The 12,567-nt window shown below is 49.0% G+C and overlaps 1 protein-coding gene across 2 annotated transcripts in view; it reads left to right on the forward strand.

Annotated features, from left to right (window-relative positions):
* SMYD1 (SET and MYND domain containing 1) overlaps positions 1-12,567 on the forward strand; it is a 52,455-nt gene that overhangs the window by 20,480 nt on the left and 19,408 nt on the right. For both annotated transcript variants that reach the window (XM_038399841.2, XM_043512715.1), the window contains exons 2-4: positions 3,175-3,351; positions 8,538-8,751; positions 11,335-11,465. In XM_038399841.2, the coding sequence (XP_038255769.1) occupies positions 3,175-3,351; positions 8,538-8,751; positions 11,335-11,465 (522 nt within the window). The remainder of the gene's footprint in view (positions 1-3,174; positions 3,352-8,537; positions 8,752-11,334; positions 11,466-12,567) is intronic.

Raw genomic sequence — 12,567 nt, forward strand, 5'->3', positions numbered from 1 at the left:
CCATGTGTCTATGGTGGTGGGTGGGTTACGGACAGCTTATGCCCTAGGCAAGTTCTCTGACTCAGCCCATCCAGTAGAGTTGCAACCTCTGCAGGTTTTTCCCAGTATTGTCCCCTTTTTGGAGGTAGCTCTCCTCAGAAATCTGTAAGGGTGCTCAGTAAACACTGTCCTGTTTTATGGTCCCAGGATCATCCCAGATGTCCCCCTTTTTTGTACCTCAGAGGTGACCAGTTCTTAATTTGTGCCGGGGCTTGCCAGTGCTGAGCCCTGGCACCTCTAGGCTTGGCAGCTCATAGTCCTGACCCCTCTGCGCTTCCCGTGTCAGTTATGAAAGTAAAAAAACTGCTTGAGCCCGGGCGCCTCTTTCATTAGAAATCAGGCACTGGAGGTGGCAACCCTACCTCTCAATTAAAATGGGAGATAGAAACTGGTATCCCCAAGGGGGTGCCCAAAATCAGGACCCTCCCAACTATTGTGGGAGATGGAACAGCTCTTGCTGGGGCTTTTGGGTACCATCTTGTGGAGAGGGAGCCAGGGAGCCCCATGATATGTATCGCTGGGGTGTGTGAAGGTGACAGAAATGTCCCAGTGGACAGAGCAAGCACTCCTGTCTGTCAAGATGGATTTGCTAGCAGCAGCCCCTTATGGGAGACGTGTAGAATCATAGTAATCACTTTCATGAATTCATGGCTGAGGGAGGGTGAATCAGTGGTGAGGGAGGAAGGAGAGGGAATAAGAGAGAGAAAATAAGTGGGAGGTAGGGACTGGCAGGGGTAGCAGTCCTAGATTTTAAACCTCAGCTTGGCAGCTATTTATTCAAAACACAGGGGAAAAAAAATTGGGAACAATGGTGAGTGTGTGAGTGTCTTTACCTGCTTCCAGGGAGAGTGGGGGGGGGAGTTCTCACCTCCTGTCTCCCACTCTTCTTTGCTCCCAGTGCACTGAGGGATTTAGGCCTGCCTGTCCCACCCCTGCCATTGCATGGGGGCGAGAGGGGGTGAAAATTAGTGCTTCTCTCTCGCCTGTGAGAAATGTCCCCCATGGAGCCACAGAGAGCTTGGCAGCTGGGTTCTCATGCAGGTTTGAGCTCAGTGTAATCTGTTGAATTCAGAGGAGTTACTCTTGAGTTACACCAGTGTAAAGAGGTTAGGATCAGGTCCTCTGCACTGACTGTGGCAGTTTTTTCCTGGTTCTGCTGAGTGACAGACTCACTAAAACAACGAGGAGTCCTTGTGGCACCTTAGAGACTTACAAATTTATTTGGGCATAAGCTTTCATGGGCTATAACCCACTTCGGCTATAGCCCGTGAAAGCTTATGCCCAAATAAATTTGTTAGTCTCTAAAGTGCCACAAGGACTCCTTGTTGTTTTTGCTGATACAGACTAACACGGCTACCCCTCTAAAGACTCACTAAATGAATTTTTAAGGCAAATTCTCAGTGGACAGGCAGCTAATGTTTTAACAAGGGCCTACTGGGAAAACAGTGTCCCTTTAGCAATGATGATATGAACCAGGAGTGCATTATGCTGAAGACAGGAAGATTGGAGGACTGGAGAATGCATCCATTTGTTCCCTCTTTTAAACAAAAAAGCTCTCTCATACTTATAGCCTGGGAAAGAGGCACCAGCACTTGGCAAAGACATTGATATTAACTGCACTTTGCTTGAAATGTTTATCCTTCCTTCCCGATAGGCATGTGGAATATATTGCTCAGCATTATTCAATTTATTGGGCGTGATGACCTCATGGGGTTGGAGTGATGGGTTCAGTCACCTTTGGGACTGTCACCTGATGTGCTGAAATTACCTCTAAGCCCGTTTTCCCTGCCAGCTTGGGACTCCAGAGCCCTGCCCTGTTGAGCCAGACACGCAAACCTGCTGCAGCACAGACTCAGGGTCTGGCCCATGCTCCCAAAGCTGCAGACTTTAACTAAAAACAGCTCCACATGTTACCTGCCTCCAGCACCCAGACACCCAGCTCCCAGTGGGATCCAAAACCCAAATAAATCTGTTTTACTCTGTATAAAGCTTATACAGGGTAGCCTCATAAATTGTCCACCCTCTATAACACTGATAGAGAGAGATGCAGAGTTTTTTGCTTCCCCAGGTATTAATCACTTATTCTGGGTATATTAATAAACAAAAGTGATTTTATTAAGTATAAAAAGTGGTTTCAAGTAATAACAGACAGAATAAAGTAAGTCACCAAGCAAAATAAAACAAAACATGCAAGTCTAAGCCTAATACATTAAGAAACTGATTTCAGGTAATATCTCACCCTCAGAGATGTTCCAGTAAGCTTCTTTCACAAACTAGACTCTTTCCTAGTCTGGGCCCAATCCTTTCCCCGGTACAGTACTTGTTAGTTCCAGCAGACATTTTAGGTGGTAAACAGGGGTTTTCTAATGACTGGGATTCTTTGTCCTGCTCCATCCCCTTTAATAGCGTTCGCACAAGGTGGGAATCTTTTGTCTCTCTGGGTCTCCACCCCTCCTTCTAAATGGAAAAGTACCAGATTTAAGATGGATTCCAGTGTCATGTGACATGGTCACATGTCACTGTAAAACCTCATTCTTCATTACCCATGGGCTGGCCCACACATACACAGGAAGGCTTGCAGTTAAATAAACTATTTACAACCAATTGTCCTAGTCAATGGGAGTCATCAAGATGCATCCGATGAAGTGAGCTGTAGCTCACGAAAGCTTATGCTCTAATAAATTTGTTAGTCTCTAAGGTGCCACAAGTACTCCTTTTCTTTTTGCAAATACAGACTAACACGGCTGCTACTCTGAAACCTATCAAGATTCTAAACCACCATTAATGGCCCACACTTTGCATAATTACAATAGGACCTCAGAGTTATACTTCATATTCCTAGTTTCAGATACAAGAATGATACATTCATACAAATAGAATGAATATATTCAGTAGGTTATAAGCTTTATATGATACCTTAAAAGAGACCTTTTGCGTAAAGCATATTCCAGTTACATCATATTCACACTCATAAGCATATTTCCATAAAACATGTGGACTGCAATGTCACAGCTGGGACCTCGGCTATCCTCCCAGGGAACATCTCCATGGAGCCAGGGATCAGCTGGGAAGTTTGGATTGGAATCCGATGGACTTTTCCTGGGTGCTGACTGCCATCTCCTTTTGTCTTTTTAGCCTTACTCACCTGGTCTGCCATACCTGCTTTAAAAGGCAGGAGAAGCTCCACCGCTGTGGTCAGTGTAAGTTTGCCCACTACTGTGATCGAACCTGCCAGAAGGATGCCTGGCTGAACCACAAACATGAGTGCTCTGCCATCAAGGCGCATGGGAAAGCACCCAATGAAAACATCAGGTGAGAGGGCGAGAGTGTTTGATTTTGGTCTGGTTCTTGAGTAGGCCTGAAGAATATAGGCTTGAGGGGGGCTTCCCTTCTATGGTTTGGAAATCAAGATAGAGCCTAAATCAAATCTAGGCAGGAGTGATGCCTCCACAAAGAGCTGGTGACAAAGAGCTAAGAAGAGCCCGAGGATCATAGCCCTAAGCCAAAACCAGTACCGGGTTTACAATGGCAACAGTGGCTCCATCGTGCTGGCCCATACTCATATGTTTGCCAGGCAGGAGCGCTGGAAGCTCTCTAGAAGTGTGTGGGGGGGCACCGGTGCTGGGACTGTGACCCTGCCCTCCACCGTCTCCACCCTTCCCCCCAAGGCCCTGCCTGCGCTTTGCTCCAAGGCCTCATCCCCATTCAGCCTCTTCCCAAGGCCCTGCCTTTGCTCTGCCTCTTCCCACTCCCATTCTGCCTCTTCCCCTGAGGCCCTGCTTGCCGCTCGCTCCTCTCCACACCTCCCTACCTGTCGCTTGCTCTTAAGGTAGGGAAAAAGTGGGAGGGCATTGCTTCCCACTTTTAAAGGTGACTCCTGACGCCCCTGTTCCAGCACCCCTGTTGCCAGGTGTCCGGTTTTTGACTGGAAAGTCCAGTCAAAAAGCAGACCTGGTAGCATCCAGTCAGCAGTGCTGACTGGACACTAAAAGTTCGGTTACAGGAGTAACCACAATCAGCCTCCCCGCCAGGAGGGCAGGAAGAGCAGCTGCTGCTGCTTGGAGGAGCTGCAGCTCAGCTGGAGAGAGAGATAATTGGCTCCCAAGAACCCGGCTCTGGTGGAGAGAAGTACATACCGGCTCTGAGCCACTCCAGGGAGATCCTGTCTCTCTTCCCCGCCCCTGTCCCCCCGCTGCTGTGCTTGTCCCTGGCCCCTGCCTCATTCTGGGGACAGACCCCTCCTTCTGCCCCACAGTGCTTGCTCTCGGCTCCTGCCTCACTAAAGGGACTGAGCCCCTTCCCATTCCATGGGGGACCCCAAATATGTTTGGTGCCAAGTCCACAAAAGGTTAATCCGGGCCTGACCAAAACAGACTTACAGGGTGTCACTCCATCCTCTGCCTACCAAGTCCCTACCTTTCTGTGTCTTGCTATTATTTGTATCACTGTGGTACCTAGCACCCTTAGTCATGGACCAGGACCCCACCCCTAAGAGCTTACAATCGAAGTATGAGGCAAGAAACAACAGGGAGATACAGACAGACCAACTGGAGAGCATAAGGAAACAATGAGACAAGATCGGTCAGCAGGATAGGCTGCATCTGCTCCCAAAGCATCTCTCTTAGCAGAGCCTACCAAGCCAAACCCAGCCTGAATTGTTTTGTCAGGTGAGGAAATGTGGAGAGAGATCCAAGCAGAAATTTCACTTGTGTCCAATTGGACACACTGATTTTCATTCCTGTCTGAATCCTGGAGGCCAAATCCCAAGGTCAGTGATTTATCTGTGAAAGTCCTAGGTGACGGGAAGCCACAAGAATGTTTCAAAGACTAGGGGAAATAGCGTAATGTAGTATGTAAAATATGGAATTGGTTAGTGTGTGCACCACTGCCCTTTAGAGCAGTGGTCTCCAACCTTTTTACACCCAAGATCACTTTTTGAATTTAAGGGCAACCTAGGATCTACCCTGCCCCTTCCCTGAGGCCCCGCCCCTTCCCCAAAGCCCCTCCCCACTCACTCCACCCCCCACCCCCATCTCTCACTCTCCCCCACCCTCACTCATTCACCAGGCTGGGGCAGAGGGTTGGGGTTCAGGAGGGGGTGTGAGCTCTGGGCTGGGGCTGAGGGGTTCGCAGTGTGGGAGGGGGCTCTGGGCAGAGCCTGGGGCAGGGAGTTGGGGTGCAGGAGGGAGCTCTGGGCTGTGGCAGAGTGTTGGGGTGCAGGAGGGGGTTCGGGGTGTGAGCTCTGGAAGGGGGTTAGGGCTGGGGCAGGGGGTTGAGGTGCAGGAAGGGGTTTGGGGTGCTGGCTCTGGGAGGGGGCTCAGGGCTGGGGGTTGGGGCGCGGCCTCCCACCGTGCGGCACTTACCTTGGGCAGCTCCCGGGTGGTGGTGCAGCAAGGCTAAGGCAGGCTCCCTGCCTGCCTTGGCCCCATGCTGCTCCCGGAAGGGGCTAACGTGCCCCTGCAGTCCCTGGGTGGGCGGGAGGGCGGGCAGAGGGCACGTGGCTCTGCCCACTGCCCCTTTCTGCAGACACCACCCCTGCACACTTCCCCATTCCCGGCCAATGGGAGTTGCAGGGGCTGTGCTTGCAGGCAGGACAGTGTGTGGAGACCCCTGCCCTCTGGGGGTATGGGGCCAGGGCAGGCAGGGAGCTTGCCTTAGCGGCAGCGGGCAGCCCTGTTGCACCACTGGAGATTGCGATCTACTGGGATAGTCTCGAGGATTGACCAGTCGATCGCAATCGACCAGTTGGTGACCACTGCTCTAGTGTATGGGATCAGAACTGCTCACTTGTGTGTCCTAGATTCTGCACTGGATAGAGCAATAGGGGATTCCCTTTTAGCTCAAGTGGTAGGGGCCTGTGGTTTTTGGAGCAGGCAGATCAGAGTTATTATTATTTATTATTTGTATCGTGCTAGCACCCAGAAGCCCCCATCCTGGACCAGAACCCCATTGTGCTAGGCACTGTACAAACATAGACCGTCCCTGCCCCAAGGGACTTATAGTCTCCATCCCTGCTGTCTCTGTGAAGGTCTGAATGGCTGTGGCACGCAGCATGGTGAGGATCATTGGCAGCTAAAGGTCCGTCTACAATACACAATGGAGGAGAATGCAAAACAAAGAATTAGTCAGCCTCCTTCCCCTCTCAGACCATTTCCTCACTCGTCCCTAGAAGGAGTTGAGCCCTCAGAGGTGCACATGGCTGAGTGTGCTTTGCATTGCATCATGCTGTACTGACCGCACACAGTGTTTCAGCTGGCAGGCGAGGGCCACCGAGGAAAGGAGACAGAAGGGGTTTCTGAAGGCGTTCTGGGAAGGGGTTATGCTCTGTGTACTGCATCACCCAGAGGGATAATATGGGGAGAGTCCCTTTTCTCCCTTCCCCATTGAATTTGGAAACACCTCTGCTGTGACTCTCAGTTCTTGGCTTGCCCCATGCACTGCCCACCTGCCATTTGCTGCCCCAGGTGTTTGAATTCAGCACGTAAACATGCTGGGCCTTACAGAGTGTCTCCGGTAATGTAGCGCTGTAGTATAACCCACTAATTCGAGGAGGATATGAGTTGTTACAGCCCCCAGCTTGGGAGCTAGGCTCTAGCTCAAACTGTAGCAGCTCATGCTTGTAGCTGTGGAGGTCCCCAGTGTGTTGGCTAAGAGGGTGGCCGTCACTGAAGCACACTGTATTCTAACACTGGGCAGCTGAGTCCAGCCTGACCCCCAACTGAATCCTGTCCTCACTTTTCTCCAGCAGTCAGGCCTCCCGCGATGGAACTGTGGCTTGAAGTTCTGTTGGGCCCTGGACTCTGCGTGTGATCTGCCGTTGCTTGGAAGGGTTTTGGGGGCCTCTGAGACCTAGGGCCTCTTGGGAGATGGACCTGTAGTACCATCTGACCCTGACCGTATGCCACTCTGTGTTTGTTTTGTATTGTGTCACACTGTTGTACCCATACATGTTCTTTGGGGCAAGGAACTGTTATTTGTCCAACCCCAAACATCTACTGAACAGTGCTGTGTATGCTTCCAGCCCTGTATAAATAACACAGCAGAGAAGAGGAAAATCCATTCATTGCTTGGGAAGCTACTGAATATTTGGAGTTGGGGGGACAGACAGCTTAGAGCGGTGAGGGGATCTGGGAATAGCTTTGGCCTTTCACTTGCCCACTCCAAATAAATTGGAGAAGCTGCTGGTAGCCCTAAGAATGGTATGTCTAAAAGCCGTTCCTTCCAACTGCAAAACTGACAGCTCTCGCCATCCAGAAAATAACAAACATCTCTGCAGTGAAGCAAGTTAATCTCCCCTTAAAAGAAGTTAAAAGGCAGGTTGGCTTTCGCTAGGACATGGAATTGCCACCTGCTTTCCCTGGGTTTAGTCAGTGCCTCACTGTAGAGTTTCTTCACTTATCAGGCTAGCTATTAATAGCCTCTGTATAAAAATACCCCTTTGTGATACATGAGACTGAAAGATATTCTTAGCTAGTGGCAAACATAGCTCCAAAGGTTAGCAATCACTCAGACGGCGCTGGCATTGGAGTGTGTGTTGCCAGCCACCAGTGTGGGTGTTCAGCCTGCAGGACAAGCAGAGGAAGGATGGAGACTGCATTGCCACTTTTAAACTAACTTGTTAACAGTCGCACTCCGCACATCGTCCACCCACGGGGCCTGTGGAGCTTAGGGAGTATTATCCTTCAATGGCTCCACCCCACAGCGGGATCCCCTTTCATGGGGGGTCCACTAGGCAGCCACTAGCTGTGGGAGTTCTGTCAGGCCTTCCACGCTGCCAGGGGTGGTGCTGGAGTCCCAGAGGATACACACAGAGTGGAGAGTGGGTGTGGTGAATAAGAAGGTGCCATTTCTCAGCTTCATGACTCTGTAGAGGAAGGATTGACTAATGGTTAGAGTGAGGGCTGGAGACCTGGGTTCAATTCCCTGCTCTGCCCTGGACTTTCTCTGTGATCTTGGACAAGTCACTTAGTCTATTTCAGTTCCCCATCTGTGAAATGGAGGTAGTAGCACCCACTCCCTACCCTTGGAGGGTGCACACATTAAACAGTGTGGGGTGCTCAGATACCCAGGCGATGAGGGCCAGGTGAGCACAGTAACTAGAGTCATAAGTTGATATGTTTTATACCATATTTTAAAAATGAAAAAATTACTGAACTCCCTGGTTTAATAGTTACGTGCTTTACTTTACACAACTAGAGAGAGGACACGAATAACAGAAAAGTCTCATCACTGTTCTGCTTTAAGACTCTGCATTGTTTTCCTTCGGTGCTTTGAAGGGCATGTTCAGTTATATTGGTAGCTACCTGCAAAGGGAGCCAGGCGCTATTGATTGAACTAATTTCAGATGAGAATCATCAAGGCCAAATCCTACCCCTGCTTTGCCCTAGTGCAGTGTGATGCCTCCATTCGGTCCCTGCCACCTTGCTGGGCCTGGGTTTGATTGTCTGTGGATCGCACTAGCACATTGGAGTTTCCTAACATGCTTCTTTATTGGCCAGGCTGGCAGCCCGCATCATGTGGAGGATAGAGAGAGAGGGAGGTGGCCTTACGGAGGGCTGCTTGGTCTCTATCGACGACTTGCAGAACCACGTGGAGAACTTTGGAGAAGAGGAGAAGAAAGAGCTGAGGGCCGACGTGGAGAGTTTCCTCAACTTCTGGCCCCCCCAGAGTCAGCAGTTTGGCATGCAGTACATCTCTCATATATTCGGAGTGGTATGTCAGCCTCCCGGGAGAACAAAGCGAGAGCTATTTATAATGCCCAAGGACAAGGGCTATGCTGAGTTCACAAAGAAGGTTGAAAATGAGCCTTCTGCCATTGACTCCTGTAGCCAATTAGTTCATTTTATCATCCATTTATCATTGTGCTATTTGGTGTTCTGGTCAATGCATATGGTATTGTGTATATAATCAGTGTATGCTAAATAGATTTAAATTGCAGGATTATAGAAGTATAAGATTGACAAGTATTTAGGAGTGATGAGTGTGTATTAGATACATAAGTAAAGCATGGCTGGAATGCAAGGCCTACAGGTTGAGGCCTGTAAGATTTTTCTTTAGCCAAACTAGGCTATAGACTTAAGAACACGTGACATGAGTGGATGACCTGGGAATAACCCGATGTCAGTAAGGTCACAAGATTACTGAAAAAGATGTGCCAATAGTTAACATTATGGAAACCTAGATGGCAATAAACCGCAAGTTGTTGTCCAAGATCATGAGACATCTGATTGTAACATCATGGAATGTCCTATCTTGACCGCAGGGTCCATATTATGTGTAGCTGCTATGAGAATAAGAGGAAGAAAGAACCAACCTATGTAAAATGGGCCACCCCAGTATTCACAGGGTATGGATGTACAGATAAGGAAAAGAGGGTTGAAACCCTCATGCATATGCATAAGCTGTTAGGTGAGGTCAGAACAACACTTCCCAGTAAAGTAGTTTGCTCTTTTCACCAGAGGCTCTCCAGACCCTTTACAAACAGTGAGGAGTTTCCCCCAATACCAGATTTCCTATGTGATCTGGAGCAAGCCATTTAGTCTTGCTTTGCCTCAGTTCCTCATTGGTAAATGGGGAATTGAGGTGCAGAGAGTCCAAGTGACTTGCCCAGTGGTAAACTGTGCTCTGCTTGGTGTAGCAGAGAGGGAGGCCTCAGCATAAGCGCCGACACTGTGGGTGCTCCGGGGCTGGATCACCTAAGGAAAAAAAATAGTGGGTGCTCAGCACCCACCGGTGGCCCTGTCGATCAGCTCCTCCCCCTCCCTCCCAGCACCTCCCACCTGCTGAGGATCAGCTGTTCAGCAGCGGGCAGGAGGCACTGGGAGGGGGCAGAGCAAAGGAGGGGTGCACTCCAAGGAGGAGGCAGAAGGGGGTGGGGTGGTGACAGAGTGGGGGTGAGAAGAGGTGGGGTGTGGTGGGGACCAATCAGGGGCGGGAGGAGGCGGAGTGATGGTGGGATAGGGACAGGAAGAGGCGGGGCGGGGTGGGGCCTTGCGGGAAGGATTGGAGTGGGGGTAGGACCTGGGGCGGAGCAGGGGTCGAGCAGCCCTGTGGAAGTGAGAAACTCGGTGCCTGTGGGCCTCAGTGAACCAGTTATGGCTCTGATTCTCTGCCTCACCCTGGTACTGGTGAGAGTTGACATGAGGATACTGTAACATACACAAAGAACCATCGCCAGCTGAGTCTAGATGCATAGAGTGTGCTCCAGTGATTCCTTCTCCCTGCACCAGGGGCCGATGGGAGGGTTACATAGGAATTGGCTAAGCTGACTCTCAGCCTGCTGGGGGAATTCCCAGCTAGGGGGATGCGGCCAGTCTCTGCTCCCTCTGTGCTGTTGCAGCAGAGGGAATGTGTCCAATGGGTCAGTGGCAGAGCCAGGAATAACGGAGTCCAGACTCCCTCTCACCTCTGCTAACTGCTAGCCTACACTCTGCTAGTCCTCGGCTGGAGGATAGGGTCAGGGAGGCCAGGAAAGGAAATAAAACAGATTGTAGCTGAGCGAATTATTTCCTAGTGAACAGTTCATTTGACAGATTTCCGCTCCTTTTCTGTCTCTGAATTGTCTGAGAACACCTTATGTTTTTTGTTACTGAAATTAGTCACTGAATAATGACTGCAAATAGTTCTCAGTTTGTCGGTCATTTGGGAGTTGCCAGGATGCGATAGACGAAAGCCATTACAAACGGTGGTGTTTTTATTTGGAGGCAGAGGTCACGTGACACGTGTTGTGTTCTCAGACTGGGTGAGGGGAGCCTGTAGAATTAGGTTGATACAGATACTCTCACAAATTTGGAATTTGCTTCCCGTGACTTTTCTGCATAAATTGCTTAAAAGTCCCTTTCCCCATGAGGTTCGTTTGCTGGAATATTTGCAAAAAGTGAACACAAAAGGGGCTTGAACACGCTCAAAGCAACAACATTTAAAAATGGGAATAAATATCAGCAGACAGTGTTTTGCAATATTTGCTCCGCTCTGCTCGTTAGATCATGCAGTCTGCCTGCTAGAGTGCTGCATTGTGAACTTTCTCTTTGCTTTGTCCAGGCTAAAGGATGCTGTTTCTAGCACTCCCTGTGTGTCTCTCTCCCTTGTTCCCAAAATTTGAAGACCACGCCCCTATGCCTGGAGCACAGAAAATACACATTTTATGAAGGATCAGTGGAAAGTATTCTAAAATCTAGGGTGCTATCTGGGCCTCAGTGAAGTCAATGGCAAAACGCCCGTTGAATTCAATAAGGCCAAGATTTCACCAGGATTCTCCTCCACTAATACTTTTTTTGCCTATGTTTTGGGGCCTAGATAAACTGCAATGGCTTCACCCTGAGTGACCAAAGGGGACTGCAGGCTGTTGGCGTGGGCGTCTTCCCTAATCTCTGCCTGGTGAACCATGACTGCTGGCCTAACTGCACTGTCATATTCAACAACGGCAAGTGAGTACATTTCCATTCTAAGGGACGGGGGAGATGTCTGCCCCAGTGCTTGGCTCATTTCTCAGAGTTGGTTCCAAGCCTCGCATTGTGCACCTCGGGAAAATCCCTTGGTTTCCTCTTTTTCTCACTTGTTTGTGGAAAACAAAATATTAGATGTAGGAAAGCCAGACCCCTTAGTGGTGAGCTGCTGCTTTTTCTGTCTTTTGTTGTTGTGATTGTTGTTGTTGTTATTATTATTATTATTATTATTGTTTTTTGGTGCACAAAACAAATATGCAAAAGACACCTAGAAGACTTGGTCCAAACCCATTGAAGCCAGTTTTCAGATGATTTTAGTGGGCTTTGGATCAGGCCCATAACACTCAAATGGAGTAAAATAGTAACAAGACATATGGGTTACACTTTATGTTAAGGTTCCACTTAGAAATAATTTACAGTTAATGGATGATTATGGTAAAGCAATTGTTATAAGAGTCCAGGTCAATAGGTTGCTTAGAACTGTGGCTTGTAACCACATATAAAACCTTGATGAGTTTATAACCATCTGTAACACAACATACTCATGTGGCTGGCATGCTTATAATATCTAGTAATCATTTATTAACCCTTAATAAACCATTTATAAATGGAACCTTAATATAAATTGTGACTGATGTATGTGAGCTGAGACCCTCATGCAAATATAGTGCTGAGCACCCACAATTCCTCCTGAGGTTACTTAAAAATAATAGCTGAGGCTGAAAGGGATTGTGCAAGTTACAATGGAAAACACAGCACCAGCAGACCAGTTGGACAGGGCTGGTAGGTTGCCAGCTGCCAGAACATTTGTCCAGCCAAGTCAATGGGTGGGGGTGTGTGTGTGTGTGTGTGTGTGTGTGTGTGTGTGTGTGTTCAGCACCTCTTGGGATCATGCCTGCAGATTTTAACATACAAGCAAGGCCAGATCCTCAGCTGGCGTGAATGGGCATTGCTCCATTGACTTACACTGACTTATGCTAAGTTACACTAGCTGGGGATCTGGCACACAGTTTATAAATCTGAGCAAAAACTGCTGTCACTTTAATTAAAATAAGAAAACCTCAGAACATCTCTATCGTTCGTA

The sequence above is a fragment of the Dermochelys coriacea genome, chromosome 4 (genome assembly GCF_009764565.3).
Source record: "Dermochelys coriacea isolate rDerCor1 chromosome 4, rDerCor1.pri.v4, whole genome shotgun sequence".
NCBI classification, from domain to species: Eukaryota; Metazoa; Chordata; order Testudines; family Dermochelyidae; genus Dermochelys; species Dermochelys coriacea.